The sequence below is a fragment of the Peromyscus californicus genome, unplaced genomic scaffold (genome assembly GCF_007827085.1).
Source record: "Peromyscus californicus insignis strain IS unplaced genomic scaffold, ASM782708v3 Scaffold_22__1_contigs__length_63687245, whole genome shotgun sequence".
Taxonomy (NCBI): domain Eukaryota; kingdom Metazoa; phylum Chordata; class Mammalia; order Rodentia; family Cricetidae; genus Peromyscus; species Peromyscus californicus.
The window spans coordinates 26,111,097-26,136,665 of NW_026294525.1; the positions used below are offsets into that span (position 1 = coordinate 26,111,097).

At 44.6% G+C, this 25,569-nt stretch overlaps 2 protein-coding genes across 3 annotated transcripts in view; both read right to left on the minus strand.

The window, feature by feature from the left end:
* The window catches only part of Ect2l (epithelial cell transforming 2 like), an 85,215-nt gene extending 77,541 nt beyond the window's left edge, over positions 1-7,674 (minus strand). Inside the window, 1 exon segment of the mRNA XM_052751111.1 lies at positions 3,955-7,674. The gene's annotated coding sequence lies outside the window, so the exon portion shown is untranslated.
* Positions 7,675-7,784: 110 nt separating this feature from the next.
* On the minus strand, positions 7,785-25,152 carry Ccdc28a (coiled-coil domain containing 28A). Of its 2 annotated transcripts, none has more exons than XR_008221233.1 (6): positions 24,774-25,152; positions 22,371-22,570; positions 18,764-18,927; positions 14,541-14,695; positions 11,366-13,537; positions 7,785-8,359 (listed from the first exon to the last, which is right to left on the minus strand). XR_008221233.1 is itself a non-coding variant. In XM_052751112.1 (6 exons), exons 2-6 carry the CDS (start codon positions 22,526-22,528, stop codon positions 8,305-8,307), a joined length of 555 nt encoding a protein of 184 aa, XP_052607072.1. In that variant the 5' UTR covers positions 22,529-22,570; positions 24,774-25,145; the 3' UTR covers positions 7,785-8,304. The 2 variants fall into 2 exon arrangements, 1 of the variants encoding a protein (XP_052607072.1); XM_052751112.1 differs by having other exon boundaries at positions 11,366-11,388; positions 24,774-25,145.
* Positions 25,153-25,569: the final 417 nt, after the last annotated feature.

The window sequence follows — 25,569 nt, forward strand, 5'->3', positions numbered from 1 at the left end:
TGTGTGTGTGTGTGTGTGTGTGTGTGTGTGTGTGTGTGTGTGTGGTGTGTGGGTGTGGGTGTGTGTGTGTGTGGGTGTGTGTGTGTGTGTGTGTGTGTGGGTGTGTGTGTGTGTGTGTGTGTGTGTGTGTGGGTGTGTGTGGGTGGGTGTGTGGGTGTGTGGGTGTGTGTGTGTGTGTGTGGTGTGTCTATGTAGTGTGTCTGTGTATGTGTCTGTGTGTGTGTGTTTCTGTGTGTCTATGTGTATGTGCCTGTGTGTGTGTGTCTGTGCGTGTGTGCGGTGTGTGCAAGTTTACACAATACTATTTTCATTATCTGAAATGTCAGTTTGGGCTCAGTTGGGAGAGGGCTTGCCTGCTACCCTTGAAACACTGGCTTTGAACCTCAGCACAATAGAATCAAGTGCTGTAGTAACATGCCTGTAATCCTTGTACTTGGGGAGGTAGAAGTGGATGTTGAAAAGTTCAAGGTCACTCATTTTCCACTGCATAGTGAGTTCAAGGCCAGCCTGGGATACTGGAGACCCCATCTCAGAAAGTAAAACGTCAGTTTTCCTAACTAGCTATTCAACCAGGGAGAGATGGACGGCATGCCAGTCACTCCTTCCTTAACGCAAGATGTCTTGACCTTTTTGGAGACAATGTCTCACTCTGCAGGCCAGGCTAGCCCCAGACTCCTAGCAGTTTTCCTGCCTCCCCCTCCCAAACGATTTCTTTTCTTGTCCCAGTATTTTATAATCACCCAAAGAGTAGTTTTACAAGGTATTAGTAGGTGTTTCTTCAGAAGCAGAATCCGTATTTAAATATAATTAGGAAATCATAATTGACTAGAGCTTAACGTTTGTTTCTTTCATTGCACAATGCTTTGGAAGCTTTGACGTGCTCTCATTACAGTGAGTCTGTTAGAGGAAGAAATAATATATAGCATTTTCCCTCATTCACTGTGACCCAGCACTCACCAGCGTGTGTACTATCTGATGCAATTATCACGGTGTTTATCTAATTCCAGCAGATTATTTCCCAGTCAGTGGCTTACTGTAACAAACACTGATTACCTCCCAGTGTCTATGAGTTAGGAGTCCAGGTGCAGCTTAGGCAGGCCTCCAGTTCAGGGCCTTTCAGTCCAAGTATCAACTAAAGATTCGTCATCTAAAGCTGCACCCAGGAAAAAGTCCCTTCCGAGCACATGCAGGTGGTACTGAGCCATCTCTGAGCCCTTCTCTAAGGTCTGTAGACCTAACCTGGGAGTTGTGATTGGCATCTGCTGTCATTGGATCTTGAGGGTCCCTCCCAAAGGCCCATGTGTTGAAGGCATGGCACCCAGAGTGGCTGTGCTTAAAGGCTTTTCTGAGGTACAGACTCACGGGAGGTCTTTAGGTCATTGGCGGCAAATCACTGAGGGAGATTATGGGACCTTAGTTCCCTTATTTTCTCCATTCTCTTTTCTATTTCACCACACACACACACACACACACACACACACACACACACACACACACACACACACACACACACACCATGGTATGCTCTTCACCAAAGGCCCAAAGCAGCAGGACTAACTTCAGGGACTGAAACCTTCAAAGCTGTGGGCCCAAATAAACCTGTTTTTTACAAGTTGTCTCGGATAGGTGTTACAGTGACAGGAAGCTGGTTAGCATAGTCTGTGAGCTAACTCCAAGTGTCAGGAGTGGACCTGATAGTAAGAGCCTTGTGGGGAGCCACTGGAGGACTGGTAGAGAGATGTCTCCCATTTTGGTGACCAGAGCAGAGAGGAAAAGCTGCTGGGTTTGTCTTGTTTTGCTGTATTTTCTTGGAACAATCCAATCCGGATTAAGAAATGAACTGGCTGGGCAGCAGCCAGTCTACAGAAAGAGCTACCTCACTGGAATAAACCAGAAAACTGTGTCATCAGTTAACTGTTTCCCTGAGCGATCTGTTTTGTAACTGGAAAAATGCAGAACAGGCCGGTCCTGCTCTACTACAGGGGCACATCTGAGAATATCACAGACAAAATGGGTTTGTTGGGGGTGGGAAGATGGCTCAGCTGTTTGAAGTGTTTGCAACACCTGTGCAGTTCAGTTCCCAGCACCCACATGGGGTGTCTCACTTCTAACTCCAGCTCTCTTCTGGACTCTGTGGGCATCCTAGTGCACGCGCACGCGCACACACGCGCGCACACACACATTTTTGTTGTTGTTTTGAGACAGAGTGTCCATACGTAACCCTGGCTGTCCTGGAACTCACTACAGAGACCAGGCTAGCCTCAAACTCAAAGATATCAGCCTGCCTCTACCTCCCAAGTGCTGAGATTAAAGGGGTGTGCCACCACACCCTTCCCATACAATCATTTTTTTTAAATGTTATTCCTTGGCAAAGAGGCGATTGCATTTGGCAGTTTACAGCTTATACATGCAAATCAGAAGGTGCTTCATTTAGTGTCTGAAACGCCTCTAAAAAAGGTTGTCTCCAGACTACAGTGAGGAGCTTCAACACACAAAAATGTGAGGGTAACCAGAGAAAAACCGGAAGAGAAAGACAATCCAGTTAAGTCCATTTACCTGCGTTTAGAGCATGATTTAATATGAACACAAACCAGTACGCACATTTATATTAAATATGCAAGAAAATAATAGGTCATGGAGTGAAGGCGTGTCCTGAAGAAATCTGTGCCTCGAAGCACCATTGCGTATAGAAAACATGATAATACCTGGGTTATCGTTCAGTAGGTCGAATGCTTGCTCAGCATGCATGAAACCCTGGGTTCCATCCTTAGCACCATATAAACTGGTGTGGTGTCACACATGTGTCACACACAGTTCCGGGAGGTAGAGGCAAGTAGATCAGGAGTTAAAAGTCATCCATGGCTACACAGTGAGTTGGAGGGCAGCCTGAGCTACTTTAGATCCTGATGCGCATGCGTACACACACACACAAAGACACAAAGAGACACACTCACACACAGACACACGGAAAAATTAAGGAAAAATGGTACTTGTGCTGATTTTTTTTTTTTTTTTTTTTTTTTTTTTTTTTTTTTTTTGGTTTTTCGAGACAGGGTTTCTCTGTGTAGCTTTGCGCCTTTCCTGGAACTCGCTTTGGAGACCAGGCTGGCCTTGAACTCACAGAGATCCACCTGGCTCTGCCTCCCGAGTGCTGGGATTAAAGGCGTGCGCCACCACCGCCCGGCTGTGCTGATATTTTTAAATGCTAGATATGCTTAATGATTTAAAGTTACAAAATCAAAGCAAGAAGTAACTGCACTATTTAAATTCATTCAAGAAAAATAATGCATGACTGCTGCCCTAATTTTTTTTTAAACCTCCTCCACTCCTGTTTCTCTCCCTCTGAAATTAGTGTTTTCAGAACACAATTTCCTAGGCTCCTGAGCAACCCCCGAGTCAAATTTCTGAGAACAGACTGCCATAGGCGGGATGTGCAAACCACTGCTTGAATTGCGTCAACTCGAATACAGACGGTGTCAGGAAACTGTTCGGATACTTAGAGCAATGTTTATTAATAAGCACAACCACCAGTACTTCTCAAAAGGTAAACACTTAGCAATATGTTGTATTTATTCACCTTATTCATGAAATCCTAGCATATGAAATATCAGAATCACAAACTAGTCACCGTAGAGTCTTCGTTTCATCTTTATTAGCCCTACAGCCCCTTCCCACGTCTTTGGACTCCAGAGGAGTAAATAGAAGATGATGATACACAGCCAGAGGGGTAGAGCTAGCCTGAGCCAATCTGGAGTCCTGCAAAAAACCAGTGTTTTCCAAAGTGCGGGAGCACTTACTTCTAACCCAGGAGTGTTCTGGAGGAGGGAAGACTTTAGTTGCCACAGCCCCACTCAAACCTGACCCTGCCAGGGGCCTCCAAGGTCACGGGGAGATACTCAAGGTTTTTCCAGAGGCCCCAAGGAAAAGACATCGCCAAGAAGGCAGGGGCTTTACCTCCAGGAAGTGGCCAAGGGGCTGAGCTCGGTGGCGGCAGACTCCTCTTGGCACTGTGCAGGGAAAAGGAGAGGCAGTTCTCCAGATCCCAGCCTGGGGTGGCAGGTGGGGCAGGGAGAGCCCCATCTCCATAGGGATGACAACACAGGCCCGCCACCACGCCCCACAGGTCCTGTGTCCCTGCTCAGTGCCGCGCTCCAGTGGCCAACCTCGGTCTTTGCTGCAGGAGGACTCTCAGACCCCAGTTTCCTTCCCTGGGTTTTCTGGACTCAGGTTCTGGGTGGGTTTCTTTTGCCGGCGGCGGGAGGCAGTTGCTGCCGGATCTCGAGGGTCTCACCAAGTCGCTGGGAAGAGGTGACTGACACAAAGCTGCTGTCTGCCAAGAAAGGCTTAGACGCTGAAGCGAAGTTTGCTCAGCTTTACGTAAGGCAGCAACTTTCAAGTCCTGTGCTGGGAAAGGTGGCGTTTCTTAGCCTTTCTCATGTTCAACTTTAGCAAATCCTCAGGAAATTTTAAAGAGTTTTTTTTCTTTGTAACCAGTAATTAGTTATACAGACATTAGAAAGATACATGAACACCAACATGTTTCTAACTGCTTTGATGAAAATGTCCTCGTTTATTGTGACACCTCACTCTAACACCTCTTTTGTACTTAACATGGGCAGATTTCACAATGCAGCAAGTATGGGAAAGTTAAAAATCCTGTGAATAGTGGGGCTAAACAAAACCCAAGTATGAAGTCTGAAAGGAGGCACACAACGAAGTTAAAACAGTTTGCTCCAAAGCAGGTTCTGTAATTCATTTTAAAAATGTGATTTTTACAACACCTGTGTTAAAAGGGCGGCCAGGCATCGAGGAAATGTAAATTAAAATTGAGATTATATCTTACCTTAGCCAGAATGGCCGTCATCAGGACCATGCTGAGGAAGAGTACGGGTTGTTGGTGGGACTGTAAACTGGTGCAGCCACTATGGATCTCTGTGTAGAGGTGTCTCCAAAAGCTTAAGTTAGAACTATCATATGACCCAACTGTACCACTTCTGGGCATATACCCAAAGGATTCAACAGCCTACCACAGGGATCCCTGGGGCTCAGCTGATCGCAGCTAGGGCATGAAAGCAGCCTAGACACACACAAGTGGCAGTTTGTGTAGATGTCAGGAAAAGGAAATTCTGACGTTTTCTAGAAAATAGATGGAACTGAAGAATATGTAACCAAGAATATGGTTACAGAGGTAACCCAGGCCTAGAAGGACAAATGCCTCTCTCTCTTTCTCTCATGTGAGGATCTCAGCTTCAAATTTTTAGATGTGTGTGTTTTACTTGAGATCAGGAAGCTAGAAATAGCATATAGGGCCGGGAGGCCTTAACGGAGTAAGTGCACAAAACAAATGTGGTAAGGATGTGTGTGTGTGTGTGTGTGTGTGTGTGTGTGTGTGTGTGAGAGAGAGAGAGAGAGAGAGAGAGAGAGAGAGAGAGAGAGAGAGAGGAGAGTATGTGTGTTTAAGCAGGAATGAGGCTTGTGGTGTGCGGGTGAGTCAAAAACACTAAGGATGTATAAAAAGGCCTTGTTTTTGGTCTTTTAGGGGGCCCCGCCACCCAGCTCCCAAATAAATCACACATGGAGGCTTATTCTTAATTATGAATGCCCAGCCTTAGCTTGGCTTGCTTCTTGCCAGCTTTCCTTAACTTAAATTATCCTGTCTACCTTTTGCCTCTGGACTTTTCCCATTCTTTTACTTCTGTGTATCTTTCTCTTACTCTGTGTTTAGAGTGTAGCTGGGTGGCTGGCTCCTTCTTCTCTCCCTTTCCTTGATCTTTTTCCCTCCCAGAGTTCTCCTTCTATTTATCCTCTCTGCCTGCCAGCCCCACCTATCCTTTTTCCTGCCTCACTATTGGCCGTTCAGCTCTTTATTAGACCATCAGGTGTTTTACACAGGCACAGTAACACAGCTTCACAGAGTTAAACAAATGCAACATAAACAAAAGTTACACACCTGAAAATAATGTTCTACAACACCTTACGCTTTGTAAACTAATTTTAAAACATTTTAAAAAGGAGTTTGAACAGAGGTATCTTTAATTAATGGGCAATGTTTCTCCAGAAGACAGAGTTTTTAAATGAAAACCCCAATGTATGAGATACCTCCCTATGAGTAACTGGTCAGAAAGGACACGGAGGCACCCCAAATAATACAAGTCATCATCACTGTTCTTGGTTGTCCACCATAGCAAAAATAAATAAATAAATAAATAAATAAAACACAATTGAAGAATGCGTAAAGAAATTAGGTTGAGGCTGGCAGCAGTGCTCGCCTTTAATCCCAGCACTCGGAAGGTAGTGCCAGGCGGATCTCTGAGAGTTCAAGGCCAGCCTGGTCTGCAGAGCGAGATCCAGAACAGGCACCAAAACTACACAGAGAAACCCTTTCTTGAAAAACTAAAAAAAGAAATTAGGTTGAAACTGACCTGGAAACTTCCTTCCTGCAAGCTAATTGTTATAGTGATCGATGGTATTTTATAGCCTGCTGGGAAAGAAAGGTCATCAACAGACTACGTACTATACTACTACCCTGCCAAGCAAGACGTGCCTACCTGAGCAGTAATGGCATGACTATTATGGGGTTACCAAACATTTTGGGGTTGGATTCGAGGCCTGCTCCAAAGGAAGGAATTCAAGTCTAGTGCTGTAAATCTGGTCAAAAGTCCATGGCTGAAGAGGTTCTGGGTCCTAGGGGAGTACTGATTATTGTTGTCAAATTGCTTTCTAAATGTTTACATTCAGAGATTAGTGCTGCTCAAACCCTGGCCAGAGCTTTGTTCTGTAATGGGCAACAACCTCATAACTGATTAAAATGTTGAGAGTACGTGACATTGAGTACTCAGTCCTAAATAAGCCATTTATTATCGAGTCCCCCAAGGCTCAGGGAACATCACGGAAAGAGCAGCCGTAAGAAAGACACCTGAGGATGGGAGGGATGCTGTGAAAGGCTCTCTTCCAGACATGACACGGCGACTGTACTAATGAGCTCGCTGCACTAGGGTTACCTGTAAGATCAAGCCAGTCAATCTTCCCCATGGACGAGAGAGGAGCTCAGGGGGAATCACCCACAGCTGAAGAGCTGCTCTCAATCCATGGCTGTTGGGGGAGCGGGACTCATTTTCCTTTGGGGGTGTGGCTGCTTCTAGGCTGCCCATGGATACACATCCATACATGTATAGGAAGCACTAACTGGACCCAGTGAGTCATAAAAATAAAATTTAACGAGGACTTGAAGGTGGGGAAGTACTAAGGGGTTCGGGAGGAGTGGAAGGAGGGAGCTGGGGGTGGCATAATCAAGACACAATATGCATACATGAAACTGTCAAGTTTTTAAAACATTTTTTGAAAAAGAGTGGCCGGTGCAGGTCAGTGACAGGGTTTGCCTAGTATCACTCCTGAGTCCGCATCACTGAGACAGAGGAGGGAAAGCTAGTGAGGCTGTATCTACCGAGCCTCCCTGGCATCAGCCTCAGGCTAGGCGGCTTTCATGCACTATTAGCCTCGGGCAACCACTACCAGCTGGGAAATCCTCGCATGCTACATTGGAAACGAAAGTTGAACTCAACCCGAGTAAACACATGTTAGAAAGCCAAGGGGAAGAATGGGGATCCAAATCAAGCTCTAGCTCTAAAGCCATGTACTTTCCTGAAACAGTATTTAAATACGCAAAACGTACAGAATTCGCAGAGATGGCACAAAATCATATTATACATGCAGTTTACTTTAGAGGATTGTATCCTTGTTTCCAGACTGAAGACTACTGGGTCTTCCAAACAGACAACAGAGACCATCATTTAAAACAATCACTTTATTAAAAATAGCGAATCTCACAAATACTTATTAAACATTTGTCACTGGCCATTGGGAAACACACCTGCGTGTGTACTGATTGTCTGACGTAAACTGAAGCTGGGCTGCCACAGGAGGCCTGTGCACCACCACCGGGTGACCAGAACTCGCTCGGTGTGGTGATCGCAGGACACACCCTTCAGCCCCACCGAATGTTTAGCACAGAGCATTTCAAGTATAACCTTAAGGCAACAGAAGAAAACTCAGCAGCACAACTCCGCACCCCACTGCATCCCACTTCCGGATCGACCTGCAGCCAGGCCACGCCCTCCCCAGCGGTGGATTACAGCAAGCACATGGACTAGAAGCGGCGGGCGGGCGGGCGTGTGAACACAATCACTGCACTTGGCTCTCAGCACGTGAATGTTGTTGTGGAAGATGATTCTGCTACTGGGCTCGGCTGGGAAAGCAATGGCTGCTGCTCCTCTGCGAATCCCCCAGAGCAGGCTGCACGCCGCGTTAGCTGGTGGACGGATTGGGAACATCCTGCGCGTCTGCCAAATGCAGCTTCTGTCTGGAGTCACCAGTTAAGAAGGTTTTCATTTTAAAGTGAGTACTTCTTTAAATTTCAGAAATTTCCACTCAGTACCCGGGAAACAGAAGAAATGGGATAAGGGAAGGAGGGAGGGAGGGAGAGCAGGGGAGGCTTAAAGGGAAAGCTGTCCTGTTTCCAACAAGTTTGGACAGTGACTCAATGCAGAGAACAACGCCATGTGTATAATTCGAAGCTTAAAAACATTTATTTAGGATCTAGTTATGCAGTCTCAAATGCCAGATCCTCCTGCCTCAACTTCCAGTGCTGGAGTCATGGGAGTATAGCATCATGTCTGTCCGGGCTCATTTTTAATGCAGCAAGAAGCATTTTCATGATAAGGAACCAGTGAAAATGAAACATTAAAAGTCTAACCAACTTAAGACAATCCTCGAAGATGCCATTTTACCATGTTTGGGGAAACAATTTCCTTATAAAGCCAAACCTGAAAAAATTATCACAACTCTGTAACCTTTTATATAATCTTAATCATCCTTCAAGAAAACTGACTAAAACAGAATTTCTGCATGTGTCCTTGCCCCTTCTCACAACTACCTTTCATTTTCCTTAGTCCTAAACTGTTTACCTGTTGCCCAGTTCAAACAGTGGAGACACTAAGGACAGCTCCGAGTCGGCAGCATATATGGAGAGGTCGCAACAGCACACAGACAAAGGCATGGCCATCCAAAGTACTCCTGGCTAGTGGGGAGGTTTGAGATTTAACACAGAAAAACCACCCGACAGTGAAGGAAGGCAGACTGCTAGCTTCCAGGTACAAACCGAGCGTTGGACGGGAGTGGCCAGTCAGCATGAATGTCACCTGTCTGACAGAGAGGAGGGGAAAAGGCTAGAGTGTGTCTGCATCAGAACTGCAGGCTCAACAAAGGACACCCTGGTACGAATGAACATGATGTGCTCTGAGACATCGAAGGACACAGCTCAGCGGGAACAACTACTCTAATGTGATGTATGTACTGTGATCGCCTGGAAAAAGCCTGTAAAAAAGTTGACAGTGGTAAAGAATAACAATAAAAAAGCATTGGCAAGAGCCAATGCATGAAACCAGCAGTAGGGGGAGTGAGGCAGAAGGATTGCTGCAAGTTTAAGGCCAGGCTGCACCACACAGTGAGTGCTAGGCCAGCCTGGGTTGTAGAAGGGGATCCGGATTGAAAAGCAAAACAAAACAAGAATTGAAGAGAAAAAAGTGACGTTTTAAGAAGATTAATTGATTGGCAATGTCTGAAGTCTAGAGAAATATATAATGTAACCTACAAATACAGTTTTTAAGGTTCTAACACTGAGTTAAAAGGAAAAATAGGTGACATTAATTTAAATGTGTATTTACTCAGATATATTTCAATTTAAATTTTTAATGTATTGTGTATTTGGCCATGCCATGGTGTGTGTGGAGCTCAAAGGTCAGATTTGTGGAGCCCATTCTCTCCCTTAGTCTTACCTGGGTCATGGTAAGACTCAGGTCCCCAGGCTACTAACAAGCACCATCCTGCTGGCTCTATCCAGATATAATTCTTTTAAAATTCAAATCAGGCATGGTGGAACATGCACTCCTGCAACTCCAGCACTCAAAAGGCACAGGCAGGGGTATCTTAGGATGGAGGCCAGCCTGGGGGGTATCTCATGGAGACCTTGTCTCAAAATAACCAAATAAAGTCACAGCAGCAATGCTTTCAACATGCAATCAGAATTGAAATGTTTGGGTTTCTTTTCATGTCTGAAATTCACTGTCCTTGTTACAGTCAAAGCCTATTTTAATTCTGACTAGATAAATCCGTCGTAAGCTCAATAGCTATACAGCTCGTGACTTCCGTATTGAATACTGAAGCTCAAGTCAGAACATAAAATCAAAACACCGAAGAACCAGGTTCTAAGTGCCTTCCTTCAGTGTCATACAGAGAAGGAAGGAGGGACGGGAGCAGACGTGGTGAGAGCTGACACCTACTTAAGAATGGCAAGTGGAGTTCATGGTCATGTCCACGCTCAAAGCAAAAGCACAGACTTAATGGTTGTTACTGCACAGCTGAGCAGTTAGTACAGTATAAAATGATACAGCAGGATTCAGACTTGCTATTCTAATGTCTGTGTATTCTATATAGTTTAGAAATGTCCTCATATATACCATTACCCAAGGCTGGGCAGTTAGTAACAGTATAAAACGATACAGCAGGATTCAGACTTGCTACTCTAACGTCTGTATATTCTACATAGTTTAGAAATTTCCTCATATATACCATTACCCAAAGCAGCTAGTATTACAGAAGCCGCTTGGAGATGTTAAAGGACGTGTGAAATGTCCCATTACTGAAGTGTGAACCACATTTCAGAAGTCCTATCTCATGCCATTATCATGTTAAAGAAAGTTACCTTCTCATATGAAAGCAGGTTGAAGGCAGGGTTGTTTCCTATTATTCTTGTATATTAGCAATTATGTTGACAAATACATTAAAAGAAAAAGTTTGAAAAGTTCCTTAAGTCATTGTTTCAGACTGAAATATCAAAATCAAAATAACCTACCTGTGACTTGGTGTTTTCCTGCAAGGTATTCCTACACTGCCCTAGCTTTGGCATGGAGATGCCATGTCGACATCCGTGAAAGGGCCCTTGAAAGTTGTGTTTTAGTGGCACCTGACTTTCAATTTTATACACCTTAAGTAATACTATTAAGCATAACTTTGGATATCTGCTAGGCAGTCTCAGAATCTAAGAGTCAAAATAATTCTTATAGTCCAATACACAATTTTCATGACTTGAAATGTAATAATTAAATTTCTTTTGAAAAAATAAGAAAACAATATAAGGCAAAGAACAAACCAGACACAGAATTTCAGCATGTGAAACAATGAAACAATTTGATTTGGAAAGTAAAAGGGAAGACACAAAGCCCTAGTAGTAAAATAAGATATGGTAGGAATTATTTCCCCGGAACTACAGATTATGAACTTTACACTGTTGATAGTAGGCAAAGGATACATAGAAGAATTCAATTCTTCTAACTGCAACACAAAGAAACAAATTGAATATTAATTTTGACAAGATAAATATTTGTAGGTCACTGTAAACCATGTTTTAAAATAGCTTCATGTAGGTTTTCTTTAACTGAATGAACAAATTATCGAAAAAAAAGTTGTTTTTTTAATTTTCTAGGTTGGGAAATTCCTTTTTATAAAATAACTATGAAGTAGCTGCAGCCTGAATGGAAGACCCTAAGAGAGAGTAGAAGCAAATGCTGAAGACTAGAGCTTTGCAAGTATTCTTAGAATCACCTAAAATGGCAGTAATCTCTACTGTTTGTTATTTCTTTTTGAAAGAGTCTCTAACAAAATATCATTAAATTAGTGGTTTGTAGAAAAAAAGAAACCCATTTCTGAAGGCTCTCGAGACCAGCCATCCAAGATTAAGAAGTCAACAGAACCTGTGTCTGGCTAACAGAACAACAGTATCTTGTACTATGTCCTCACAAAACAGAAGCAGTGGGGTGTCTCTTTCCAGCCTCTTTTCCCAGGATACTAAATCTCACTCTTGACCTAATTACCTTCCAAAGACCTGTCTCTTGGTGTACCACCTTCAGGGGAAGAACATGAAAGTATGAGTTCTAGAAGGATACAGACATTCAGACCACACTATCTTTAACTTTAGAAGGGGAAATATAAAGTATAGAAATGCTGTCTGAATCTGTAGCTTAGTGGTGGAGTGCTTGTCTTGCATTCCTGAGGCCCTCGGGGCTTAATCTCCAGTAACTCAAAACAGTTTCAGAGCCGGGCGGTGGTGGCGCACGCCTTTAATCCCAGCACTCGGGAGGCAGAGCCAGGCGGATCTCTGTGAGTTCGAGGCCAGCCTGGTCTACGAAGTGAGATCCAGGACAGGCTCCAAAGCTACACAGAGAAACCCTGTCTCGAAAAAAGAAACAAACAAAAAAAAAAAAACATTTTCAAAAAGAAAAGAAGGTAAGTAGGTAGGTTAACTAGACTTGGTAACTAGGTTCACCGTTACCAAGAAGAACACTGATGTGAGCCTTGCACTATGCCTCCTGGTTTCAAATTCAGTGTTCTTTTTGCCAAGATACAGCATTTTCCTAAATGCACCAAAAGTGCAGAAATTAAGCTTCTATTTAATAGAAATAAAGCACAAAGCATGAACTTGTGACACTGAATGTTATATGGCAGACTTGACATTTAAAAGAACAGGCTTGAAGGGATTTTTGTTGTTTCTGCGAGAGGTCTCATGTACGTGAGGCTAACCTTGAACTCCTGTTCCTCCTTCATCCAATTCCCAAGTGCTCGGATTACAAGCATGCACTGCTAATCTTCTAGGCTTAAAGCTTGGAGAGCATGGGCAGACACCAGGAGGAGGTGGCGCAGGCCTTTAATCCCAGCACTCAGGAGGCAGAGGAGGTTGGCTGAGTTTGAGGCCAGCCTGGTCTACAGAATGAGTTCTAAGAAAGCCTGAACTACACCAGGAAACCCTGTCTCGACAGTTGCCTCACACTTATTAAAAAAAAAAAAAAAAAAAGAGTGAAGAAAAGCAGCAGAAACAAACTCTTGTCACTGGTGAACAATGACAAGCTATGAACAACGAAGCTAAAATACGCTGAAGTCAGTTTTTATTTATTTCCCTTTGTTCTACAAAGGTTTGGTGTGTACACACGTGCAAGTGTGTGCATCTGCACATGGGGAAGCCAGAGGTCAACGTTTCGTGTCTTCCTCAATTGTTCTCCACCTTAGTTTTCTGAGACAGGATCTCTCAGCAAACCTGGAGCTCACAAATGCAGCAAGAATGGGTGGCCAGTAAGCCCAGAGATCTTTGCATCCCCACCTCTCCAGGGCTGGGGTTGCAGGTACTGAGGGTCTGAACTCAGGCCCTCACGCTGGAGCAGCAAGGACTTGGCTGACTGAGCTCTCTCCCTAGCTCCCTAAAGAAGGCTGGAAAGATTTATTTATTTTTATTTTACGGGTATGAGTGTTTTGCCCACATGTAAGCATGTGCACCACAGAGGTGTGCCCTCAGAGGCCAGAAGAGGGCTTCAGATCTCCGGAACTGGAGCTACAGACGGTCGAGGGCCGCCATGTGGGTGCTGGCGACAGACTCTGGGTCCTCTGCAAGAGCAGCAAGTACTTTTAGTCGCTGAGTCAGCTTCTCAGCCCCCTAAAAAAGGTTTTAAAGAGGCAAATTGACAAGATGTTATGGGCTGAGCAGTGCCCCACTCCATCCCCAACTCATACATTCTAGCTGTCAGTCAGAATATGGCAGAATATGTGGGGATTTGGAGACAGAGCCTTAAAGAGGTAATCCAGGCAAAATGAGGTCAGTGGAGTGGGCCCTAGTCCAACAGGACCTTAACAAGAAAAGGAAATCTGGACAGATGTGCACAGGAGAAGAATTCCGTGAGCATTAAGATGGCTACCCACCATGGAGAACTGAAGCCTTACACAACACTTTGATCTCCAACTCCAGCTCCCAGAACTGTGAGAAAATAAATTTCTAGTGTTTAAGCCCCAGTCTGCGGTGCTCTGTTACGGTAGCTCTGGACTGACAGATGGAAATGTTCTCAATTGCTGTAAAGACCAACGCTGGTCTATATTTAAAAATAAGAAACCATCCAGGCAGGCAAAGGTCTTCTGACTGGTGTCTTCTATGGACTTCGGATCTGCATATGGACAAGGTCTCTACAGAATACAGGCACATATGTAAAAATGTACAGAAGCAAGTAGTGCCTTCAGAAGTTTACCAGGATTATGATAATACATGCTTCCACAAATCTAAGTTTAAGCATTTCTTAGACTGTATTTCTCTAAGGGGAGTCAAGTGTAACAGAGGTGAAATTTGAGGACACAGAACTAAGAGAACCCCCATGAGGGCACACAGTGCACAATGCCGTGTATAAGTGCCACAGAGGCCAGTTCATTGAGAGAGAAAGGACATGAGGGGTTGCTAGGGCGTGGGGGGGAGAAACTAACACACAGGCTTCTTTAGGGGGTAAAGAAAATGTTCTAGAATTATACAGTGGGGATGACTGCAAACACTGAATATATATGTATATGATAAATGATATATATGACATTACATATATACAGTATATGTATATGATTACTGATATGTGGGTGTTGTTGCAGGAAGATGTTTTTAGACAACAGAGCACTCCACTCACGTCAGACAGAAGTCTGTCCAGGTTGGCATCGCTGGCCGCTTTCCGCTTATCCTCGGGAAGCTCCTCTAACTCCCCGTACAGCTCCAAGTTCAAGCGAGCTAATTTCTCCTGCATTCCCCGGACATGTTCCATCTGTTCTATGGAACATTCATTTCCTGGGGAACATTCCAGAACATTAACAAAGATTAGTGTTAAAGCCTATAACCCCCGAGGAACAGCTTTTCAATTCCAGGTGCGCAAAAGAAATCCATTTTCTTTGTTTGTAAACTGGCTTACTAATAATTGTTTTCTGTGTATGATCATAAATCCTCAATTTTTTTGAGACAGGGTAGCCAAGCTGGTTCACAATCTTCCTGTCTTGGCCTCTTCACTGTTGGGAGCAAATACAATTATTGGCCAGGGAAACAATGACCAACCTAAGAAATAATCCTGGGCCCTAAAATAAAATCAGGCATAAAATATTAAAGCGAAATCACTCCTTAAGTAGGGAAGACTTTTTTTCTTCCACTGTAACATTGTATGCAGAAGGAGTAACGCCATAATTATGTCCATTTTGACACCTGCCAGTTGAACTGAAAAGCCAACATTTTGTAGTACTCTGAGTAAAATGAGGAATTGTCTAAGAATTTTAACCACAAATTATTTTTCCAGCCAATTATATATTCTTCCTTTAGGAAACAGAAATGCAAATATTTATGAAGTGTGATGATTATACATTACACAGTGTAATGATATTTTCAATCATATGCAAGACAACTTCACTAAGGCATGGGTCTCATCATTTCTTAAGTCCAGCATAGTGATTTTTTTTTTTTTTTGGTTTTTCAAGACAGGGTTTCTCTGTGTAGCTTTGCGCCTTTCCTGGAACTCACTTGGTAGCCCAGGCTGGCCTCGAACTCACAGAGATCCGCCTGGCTCTGCCTCCCGAGTACTGGGATTAAAGGCGTGCGCCACCACTGCCCGGCTCAGCATAGTGATTTTACCTGCCCAGAACAACTAACATATATACACATGACATAGTCTATATCTTCATCTGGTTTAATTGCAGCCTCTGCAACCTCTTGGTACTCCAATTTAAAACAAACAAACAAAACAAAACAAAAGTCCCACCATTTTCCCTACATATATTGCAGAAGCACACTATAATTCAGCTAGCACTGAAATGGAGCCAGGTGTGGCATCCTAAGTGTGTGTATCAGCATTTGGATCTCCTGAAGAGATATGTGTTCATAGGACGAGAGGAAGAGGGAGAAGGGGAGGAGGGGCAGGGGAGGGGGAGAGAGGGAGCGAGAGAATGAGTGAGAATATGAATGAATGAATACAGAGATGCAGACCTGACAGAGGAAAATGGAGAGGAAGGCAGACCTAGATGGCCTGCCAGGAGACAACAGAAGCTTCCTAAGATAAAAAGGACATGTTTTGAAGGGCAAAAGATCAATGGCAGCTAAGAAAGGCTTAGTGATTCCCTGGAGGGATCCATGAGGAAAGACCCAGTCCTTGCATATCCAGATAAATGCCCATAGTTTACAGATAAAGTGGTGGGCTTTTAGGCATTAAGTTGTTAAACAAAACAAAACAAAACAAAACCGTTAATGACCTGACCTTAAGGGAGGAAGCTAAGTAAAAGAAGTACAGGGATTGCCACTGAGAAGAGTGAGCAGGGAAGAGAGGAAAACGTGAAAACATTCTGGGATGGATGCCATGCTGTTGGTGTGGAGTGGAGCATGAGGTGGCGGAACACGACTGTGAAGGAAATAATGCTCCTTCTTTTGGAGTCAGGGGCTCCTATGTAATGCAGCCTGGTTTTGAATTTAGGATTCTCCTGCCTCAGCCTCCCCAGTACTGGGATTACAGGCCTGAGCCTGGTTTCTTTGTCAAATATAAGCATTACTAAGGACTAAAGACCCAGGAACCACAAAAGACAAGAGATGTTAGTATACAAAAGTCAAGAACTTTACAGGATTAAATAAACTATCACAACATCTAAAGACACATATATTTGGAAAAATAAGTCAGGAAAAATGGATTGTTTACAGGCAAAACATACAAAGGGCTCTTGACAATGATAGATAAAGAAATTTCCAGACTAAAAACTATGTAAAGGCCCTGATGAGAGTAATCCAACTACTTAACAAGTAGACATGGAAATGCAAATCTGATGGCCATTTAAAAAAATTTCACTTGACTGGAAAAAACTGAAAGATAATGTCTACTGCTGGGGGAGCCCAAAGAAAAAGAGTATTCCATACATGGCCAACAAAACAAGAAACCAAAGCATTCAGGATACTCCTATTACTAATAAAACTGGAGCTGGTGTGGTGACCCACTTCTCTATTTCAGCACTTGGAATGTGGAGACACAGGAAGATCAAGGATTGAAGAGCAGTCTCTGCTACACAATGCATTCAAGGCTAGCTTACAATACATGAGACCCTGCCTCAAAAACCAGTCAACAGGATGAGAATGTAACTCAGTTTGGTAGGATGCTTGTGTAGCAGTCTCAAAGACCAGAGTTCAACTCCCAGTCTGTATAAACAGGGTGTCAGGGCATGTGCCTATAATCCTAGCAGTGGGAGACAGGTGGCAACGGGAAAATCAGAAGTTCAAGGTCATCCTCAGCTACACAACGAGTTCAAAGCCAGCCTGAGCAATACAAGGTCCTGCTTCAAAAGAGGGGAAAATTCCCAGTGCATGGAAAGCTGAGGCAGAAGATCATGAACTCCAGGATAGCCAGGCTACATACATAGTAAGACACTTTCCAAACTTAAAAGCAAATTGAATACAGTAAGCCTAAATTGGTTTAGCTGATAAAGACTTCCCCTATTATTTAAATAGATAAATTATATGATATGGTTTTTTTTTTTCAGAAATGGATTAGGTTGCCTTCAAAAGAAGGAAGGGGCATAAAAGACCATCTATAGGGACTGAGGACCTAATTTAAATGAGCACTTCAGGATATTTATCCCATAATAGCAATCCTACTTTAACATTTCGGCTAACCTTCCCTTGTGTGGTGGTATTATATAGTATGCAGGAATGCACTTGTGCAGACTGGCATGCAGAGGCCAGGAGGGTATCAAGTGTCCTGTCCCACCACTCTGCCTTATTCCTTTAAGACAGGGTCTTTCAGTGAACCTGGACCAAGGCTAACAGCCAGCGAGCCCCAGAAATCTGCTTCCCATATCTCTGGAGTTACAGGCCTGCTTATGCCCATGCCCAGTTTTTGGGGTTTTTTTATTTGTTTGTTTTTTCCGAGACAGAGTTTCTCTGTGTAGTTTTGGTGCCTGTCCTGGATCTCGCTCTGTAGATCAGGCTGGCCTCGAACTCACACAGACCCACCTGGCTCTGCCTCTGAGTTCTGGGATTAAAGGCGTGCGCTGCCGCCACCACCTGGCCGTGCCCAGCGTTTTAACACAAGTACTGGGTACAAACTCAGGTCCTCATGGCTGAGTGGCTGACTGTCTTACCCACTGCGCCATCTCTCTGGCCCCAAAAACATCCTTTAAAAAATCCCCCCAATAATTTTAGAAAGCAAATTATATTCCATGACAATAAAATCTAAATTCTTACATTTTATGTCTGTATATTTCGTGGCCCCTTCTCTCCCTCTCCCTCAGTGTTTTGCTGATCTGTTTTTGAGGGAGGTTTCATGTAGCCCACATTGCCTCCAAAGCCACTGTGTAGCTGAGGATGTCTCTGAACTGTCTGGTTCTCCTGCCTCTATTTCCCGAGAAGTGGGATTAGAGCTGTGTGCTCCCATGCTGGGCTTTATGTAGTGCTGGGTGTCAAAGAGAGGACTTTGTAAGCACTAGGCAATCTACCAACTACCAACAAGGCCACATACATACCCAGCCCTCTCTGGGCATGCTTGTCCTGAGACAGGCTCAGGTAGCCCAGAATGGCCTCAAACTCCCTATGTGGTTGAGGATGACCTTGGACCTCTCACCCTCCTGCCTCTCCCTTCTAGATACTGGGATTGCAGGCCTGAGTCACCACATCCAGCATCCCTTTGCCTTTTAACAAGAGAAAAGGATTCTTTGAGAGACCCTCGAACAACGAGGTGGGAGGTGGGTGGGTGGTGCTAAGGAATGACGCCCAAGGTCGTCCTCTGGCTTTCACATGCACTCACAAGAACCAACCAGACAACAGGAAGAAAGAAACATTCCAGAACACAGGCTGCAAACATCCTAACCCGAGGCATGAAGAGCACACCAGCAGGCTTACCGAACGCCTGCAGCTTTCCAGAGTGGAAATCATTCAGCAGACTGAGGAGCCCGCGCTCCATCTCCTGGACATCGGAGACGTCCGTGAGGAAGGAGTGCTGGATGGGGGTGGACTGAGCCCCCTTCCCTTCTCCTGCTTGAGGTCTGTTCTTCTCTTTCATCACTCTGCAGAGACGATACAATTCACCACGTTAGATCTCTCAGGGTGTTCTAGATTAAACTCCCGCGTAACTTCTTAGTTAAATAAACAAACATTTTTTTTGAAAACAAGAAAATCAATACTAAATAAAACCTGAAACCTCCAGCCAACAACAAACAAAAACAGGTGGTGAAAAATCTCAAATACATAAAGTGTAACCACTGAGAAATGTCAAAAGTTTTGTTAGTACCTTTATGCAATATGCTACTTTGTTAGATTGAAAAGAAAATTGGTAAATCTTTTCAGTATCCTAGTTTGTATATTTCATTTCTCAGTAAAACACACCACATACTCCCTTTTCTAAATGTTATCCTTAAACTATTTAGAGCTGGGTGAGTCTTTTTGGGGTTTCTGCTCTTAAGACAGCATGCCAGGCGTGCTTGGGCTTAGGAGAAAGACATTTAAAATCCAGAATCGAGAACCTGGTAACATTCTGAATCCTGCCACCCTCCTCAGAGCCCCTCATGCAGTTTTGAAGCCCAACTGAGTAACCATAATCTAACTTCTCTATGTTCTCCTTAGCCACTGCCACCATCCTGTGTCTTGACCTAACAGCTCCCCACATCTTCCCAGATGGCCCACCTGGTCCTGTATATGGTCCCTGGTCTCCTTTTCCTCCCAACGAGGCAGACAAATCCATTTCTAAATAATGCCAGCTCGATAATTTAAGCCTTCAAGAGCTAAGGCCTGCCTTAATCCAATACCCTTCAGAAACCCTGCTTTTTCTTCGGTGTAGTTATTTAAACCTTTAATCCTGATGCAGAGGAAGGAGGCAGAGGCAGGTGGATGACCAGCGTGATTTACATATCGAGTCTAAGGACAGTGAGGGATCCCCCCCCACCCGCTCCCGAGAGACCCTGTTTCAAATAAAACAGAACAACCAACCCCTAATGGTATTAGCCTCCTTGAAGCATATTCACCATCTGATCGGAGTCCTAGACCCACAATCAGATCCTTCACTTTCTAGCATCTTGCCAGGCCACTGCTCATGAACCCTTCAAGCCTCAATCAGGCTGCTATTTCCACAGAAAGGGATCTGGGAGCCCTTTGATGAATTCTTATCACATACATCTGCACATACTGGGCTCTCAGACACTAGAGAGATGGTGCCATGCATACTCCTATGTAAAAACAGAGAAAGAGGAGTTCACACAGCACAGAGCCAGCCAGACTTCTAAGGGTGCTATCCAAGTAAGGGTTAAAAAGCCAAAGGCGGCTGGGCGGTGGTGGCGCACGCCTTTAATCCCAGCACTTGGGAGGCAGAGCCAGGCGGATCTCTGTGAGTTCGAGGCCAGCCTGGGCTACCAAGTGAGTTCCAGGAAAGGCGCAAAGCTACACAGAGAAACCCTGTCTCGAAAAACCAAAAAAAAAAAAAAAAAAAAAAAAAAGCCAAAGGCGTTGGCGTTGCCTTTAACAAGTACTGTAGATTCTGGATTCAGTACTCTACATACAGAGACTCAGGACTCGATTTTCACACAGTAATGAATGAAGACCTCATCCCCACAACTATACTCACAAGGATACGATGAATAGGGCATGTGTATGTGTACATACACCTTTGTATGAGGGTCTGGGAGGGTGCATGGATGGGGTGGGGTAAAGAAAGAAACTAACAACTCATAAGCAATTTAGAATTCAGGCTGGAGAGAAGGCTCAGTGGTTACAAGCACTAGCTGCTCTTCCAGAGGATGAGGGTTCAATTCCCAGCACCCACATGGCAGCTTACAACTGTCTGTAACTCCAGTTCCAGGGGATTCAACACCCTCGGTCTGACATTCAGACTCCAGACATGTACAAACAGACATGAAGACAAAACACCCATACAAATAAAATGAAAATCTAAAAAAAAAAAAAATGGAACTTGGAGTGGTGGTGCACATCTTTAATCTGAGCACTCTGGAGGAAGGGAAGAAGAGAGCGCCCTATGTGTTCAAGGCCAGGCTAGTCTACATAGTGAGTTCTAGGCCAGCCAAGGCAGACTCTCATCAAACCTGGAGCTTGCCACATCGGCTAGACTGCTCAGCAACAAGCCCCAGGGACCCCCATCTCCACACCGTTGGTGCTGGAGATCCAGATGTGCACTGTCACACCTTGGGTTTTACCTGGATGCTGGGGATCCGAACTCAGATCCTCACGCTTGTGCAGCAAGCTCTTTAGCCACTGGCCTGTGGTTTTTATATGGGTATTTTATATGGTATTAAACCACGTCATTCAGTGTCTTAGTTTGCTTCCTCTTACTGTCATGAAGACCACGGCAGAAAGCAACTAGGGAGGAAAGGGTTGATCTGGCTTAGAGTTCATAGTCCACTGTGCAGGGAAGTGGGGCAGAAACTCAAGGTAGGAACCTGCAGGAAGGAACTGGAGCACAGTCCATGGAGGGACTCTGTTTACTGGCATGCTCAGCCTGCTTTCTTATACAACCCAGACCCACCTCCTCAAGGGTGGCACTGCCCACAGTGGACTGGGCCCTCCCACATCAATAACTAATCAAGAAAATGCCCCACAGAACTGCCTACAGGCCAATCTGATGGAGGCATTGCTTCAGTTGAAGATCTGGCTTCCCAGAGGACTCCGGCCTGTGTCAATTTGATAAGAAACACTCCAAGTGCTGTCCATTACCTCACCTGTGAGCTTATTACAAAGGGTCATGTGAAGCCCCACTCCTGCTGATCTGGAATGTACAGCTTAAAAAGATCCCCACAATACTCATACTCTCTTTAAACTTGGGAGAGAATCCACTAGGGATTTTAAGGTGTCTGTGTAGCAAATGTACTTCTTTTCTTTCAAAGTTGGAAGTATTTATCTACTAGATAACTTCATCAGTTAACACCTCTCAGAGAAGAAGACAGACATACACTATAAAACTCCACTTATTAAAATGTGTTTCCTTTATGCACATGTGTGTCTGTGCATGAGGGTGTGCATGGCCGTGTGGCTGTGCCTATTTGTGTGCAGGCAAGTGGAGATCATAGGATGCTCGTAGAGTTATCCCAGGAGCACTTTCTTTGAGGTCACCAACTAAACTAGACTGTCTGGCCAGCAGGCCCCAGGAATCCTCTTGTGTTCCCCAGGCTGGGAAAACAGGAATGAGCTACCAGGTGTTTTCAAGTGGGTTCTAGGGATGAGACTCAAGCCTTTAGGTTTGTAGGATGGGAGTTTTACCAACTGATCGAGCTCTCCGGGGCTAAAAACACCTTTCTGAATATTTATTCAAACGCAACTCTCGCAGTCGCTGCTATAAGAGTCAAAGCCTGGGCTGAGACTGTGGCTCAGAGGCAGAGCACAGCATGTGTGAGGACTCAATCTCTAGCACTGGGAAAAGTCAAACCATGAGAGGAAACGAGGCTGGATAGAGAAGTTAACTACTTAATAGCACTTAACTGTGAAAACCTCAAAGGAAAGAACTCACCTCTTTAACTTTGGCCGCTGGGAAGTTGACTGTGCTGTGGGATTTGAAAAGCCTGTGCTTTTACTCGCTGGGATGGCATTTTTTTTGGCATTAACAACCTGAGTAGAGTGGGCACTGAAAGACTTGGGGCTCTTCCTCTTCACTTTCCGCTCTTCCATTGTTTTAAGTTCTTCGACGCATCAACACCAGCTTCATATGACCTAAATATTGAAAGATAGTGGTTACAGCTATATGCTAATATTTTTGTAAAGAGAGTCAAAGGCTCATTCCACAGACCGAAAGAGCAAGAATTTCAAGGCATTAAAGTTAGGACAAGGAATCCCTTATGTCTAATTTACTTTGCTAATGTACACAAACGTCGTTCAAATCTTAGATGATCTTTTAATAAAAATCCAGAGCCAGATATCAGGGTGAAGACTGAAAGATCAGAGAAGCAGAACAGCCAACCACTAGTTCTTACCTCTATGAAATCCTCAGCCTAAAGAGAGTGAGTTCCTGTTTCCTCATGCTTTATATACCTTTCTGTGTCCTGTCATTTTACTTCCTAGGATTAAAGGTGTGTGTGTTTCCCAAGCAAAGGTATGAGATCTCAAGTGCTGTGGTTAAAAGGTGTATGCCACCACTGCCTGGCTCTGTTTTCTCTCCTATACTGGATCAATCTCATGTAGCCCAGTGTGGCCTTGAACTCACACCATACATAAAGGTCTTTGTCTAATAAATTTTTTAGAATTTTCTCTATTCACATATCTTCTAAGTATTTACTGATTCTTCTCCACAAGCCAGAACTGTCATCAGTCCTGGGGAAACAATAATGAATAAGACAAAGCCCTTAATCTGAAGAAGCCACCATTATATAAGGTGGCCAATATAAATAAATCACCCATGCAAAACCCCAGCTTCCTTGGAGCTTTAGCTGGATTCTCAATCTCCCTTCCAAACCAGACTCAAACAGGTGTAGATTGGGGCATCAATAATCTAAACTGCAACTTGAAGGCTTATGTAATGTACATTATATTGGTATGCTATGCACCACCATACTCAGATCTTATCTATCTATCTATCTATCTATCTATCTATCTATCTATCTATCTATCTATCTATCTATATTTTAAATAAGGTGTTACTATGTAGCTCTGACTGGCCTGGATCTTGCTCTGTCGACTAGGCTGACTGGGAACTCCCAGAAATCCATCTGCCTCTGTTGCCTGCATGTTGGGATTAAAGGCATCAAAAATGTGTACCACCTCACCTTTTCTTTTTGAGAAAAAGTATTGCTCTATGTCCCTGGCTGGCTGAGAAATGACTATGTAAGCCATGCTGGCTTGTGATGATGCTCCTGCCTCTGCTCCCGAGTGCTAGGATGATGGGCATATGCCACAAGACTGGCTGTTTAGATCTGGATTTTTCTAAATTCAATTATTAATGGATCACAAAGTCGTCAGAAATATGAATATCTATTCATTCTTTTAAATTGTCAATTGCATTATGAATGTCAAGTCTTAAAAAAAAAAATACCGTGGGGCTTGAGAGCCAGCTCAGCAGTTAGGAGCCACTGGCTGCTCTTCCAGATGACTCATTTGATTTCCAGGACCAAGAAGGTGGCTTACAACAATCTGTAATTTCAGTTCCAAGGTATCCAATGCCCTCTTCTGGCCTCCAGGGGCACTGTATGCACGCAGGTAAAACCCTCATACACAGCCAATAAAATTTAAAACTTAAAAGAGTGTTGAATTTAATCCTGCCACCACTATTTTAAAAGACTAATAGAATTACTTGGGAATTGTAAAGACAACGTTGAGGTTTTGTTTTTTGTTTTTGTTTTGCTATCTAATGGACGGCTTTCTTGAGAAAGGGTCCAACGTCCAGTCTCTAATCAATCTCAGATACCAATCGTGAATCCCCTTGAATCAGTTGGGACTTGTTTAACATGCAATGCAGGTTAAAGACGACCGAGCAGGTCTCCAAGAGGTGAGGATCTATCTGTATAATTCATGATACACACAAACACACTAACCTTCCAATCTAAGAGTGCTAATACACATTTGGTGACAAAAGAAAAAAAAAATAAGAGTTAACACGAAAAGCATCGCAAATAAACCAATGGTCTCCGAGGGAACAAGCTTGTGATTTACTACTCATTTCTGGGGGATAACATCTGTCACGAGACCTGAAATCCTTTTGGCAGGGCAAGCACCAGGGACCGTTCCCGAGAGGGCGAACTGCTCACGGTTGAACGCGAGGCCTTGCTTCTAACCAGGACCACCGAGGGGGGCCTCTGGACTGCACTTCATCTCCCTTCCGCAACCCATCCGTGATGACCCATCAATACCCAGCAGTGACCAGAGCGGGTGCCGAGGGGCCCGAAGGAGCAGGTTGCGGGGTCCTCCTCACCCCACTACATACCGGAGGAAGAGGCTGCGATCCCCCTCCTTAACTGAAAAGGGTCAGAGAGCGTCCAAACCCTCTGCTACAGCTGCAGCAAGAGTCCGGGGTCGCCCACCCGGGTCAGCAGCCTGGGACCGGCGCCTCCACAGCGCCCTTTGTTTACGGAAGTGACGTCACCGGGGCGGGACCCCTCTATGAGGCGGAAGCCACGCCCCTTCCTGCTCCCTCAGCGTTGCTCACATCGCTTAGCCTGGGGCTCAGGGCTCCCGTAGCCAGCTTCAGGTATGGCCCCGGCGGCCGCGGGAAAGAGAAGTCGTTTCTAGTCACTCCAGATTCTGCCTCTGCGACGGCCTCGGGGGAACTGGCTGTCAAGTGTCCTCACCGGAAGCGGGTAGCCACCGCGATGAACGACCTCCCCCATACACTACAGTTCCCAGCATGCCGTTCGAGCACACCTGAAGGCGGAGCCTATGGATCCTCCTCTCCGATTGGCTACCTTGATGGGGCTTGAAAAGCCGTAGACAGTTCAGCCGCGCTGATGCCGCTGAGCCTCCAAAGTGGGATTCTGTAAATAGCTCGTGTCCAAGCTCTGCAGGTCTTTGGGGGAGTTGGGTTTGTTTATGTTGTCTGTGTGCCTGTCTGTCTTAGTTTTCTTTTTGACAGGGTCTCCTCCGGCCCACACGGCTCTCGAACTGGCTATGTTGCTGGGGTGGCCTTAAACTCGTGATCTTCCTGCCCACGCTTCTTATCTGCTGGGATTAGGGATATGTGACACCCAACTCGGTTTACCTGACTACAGTCCTTTGCGATGGGT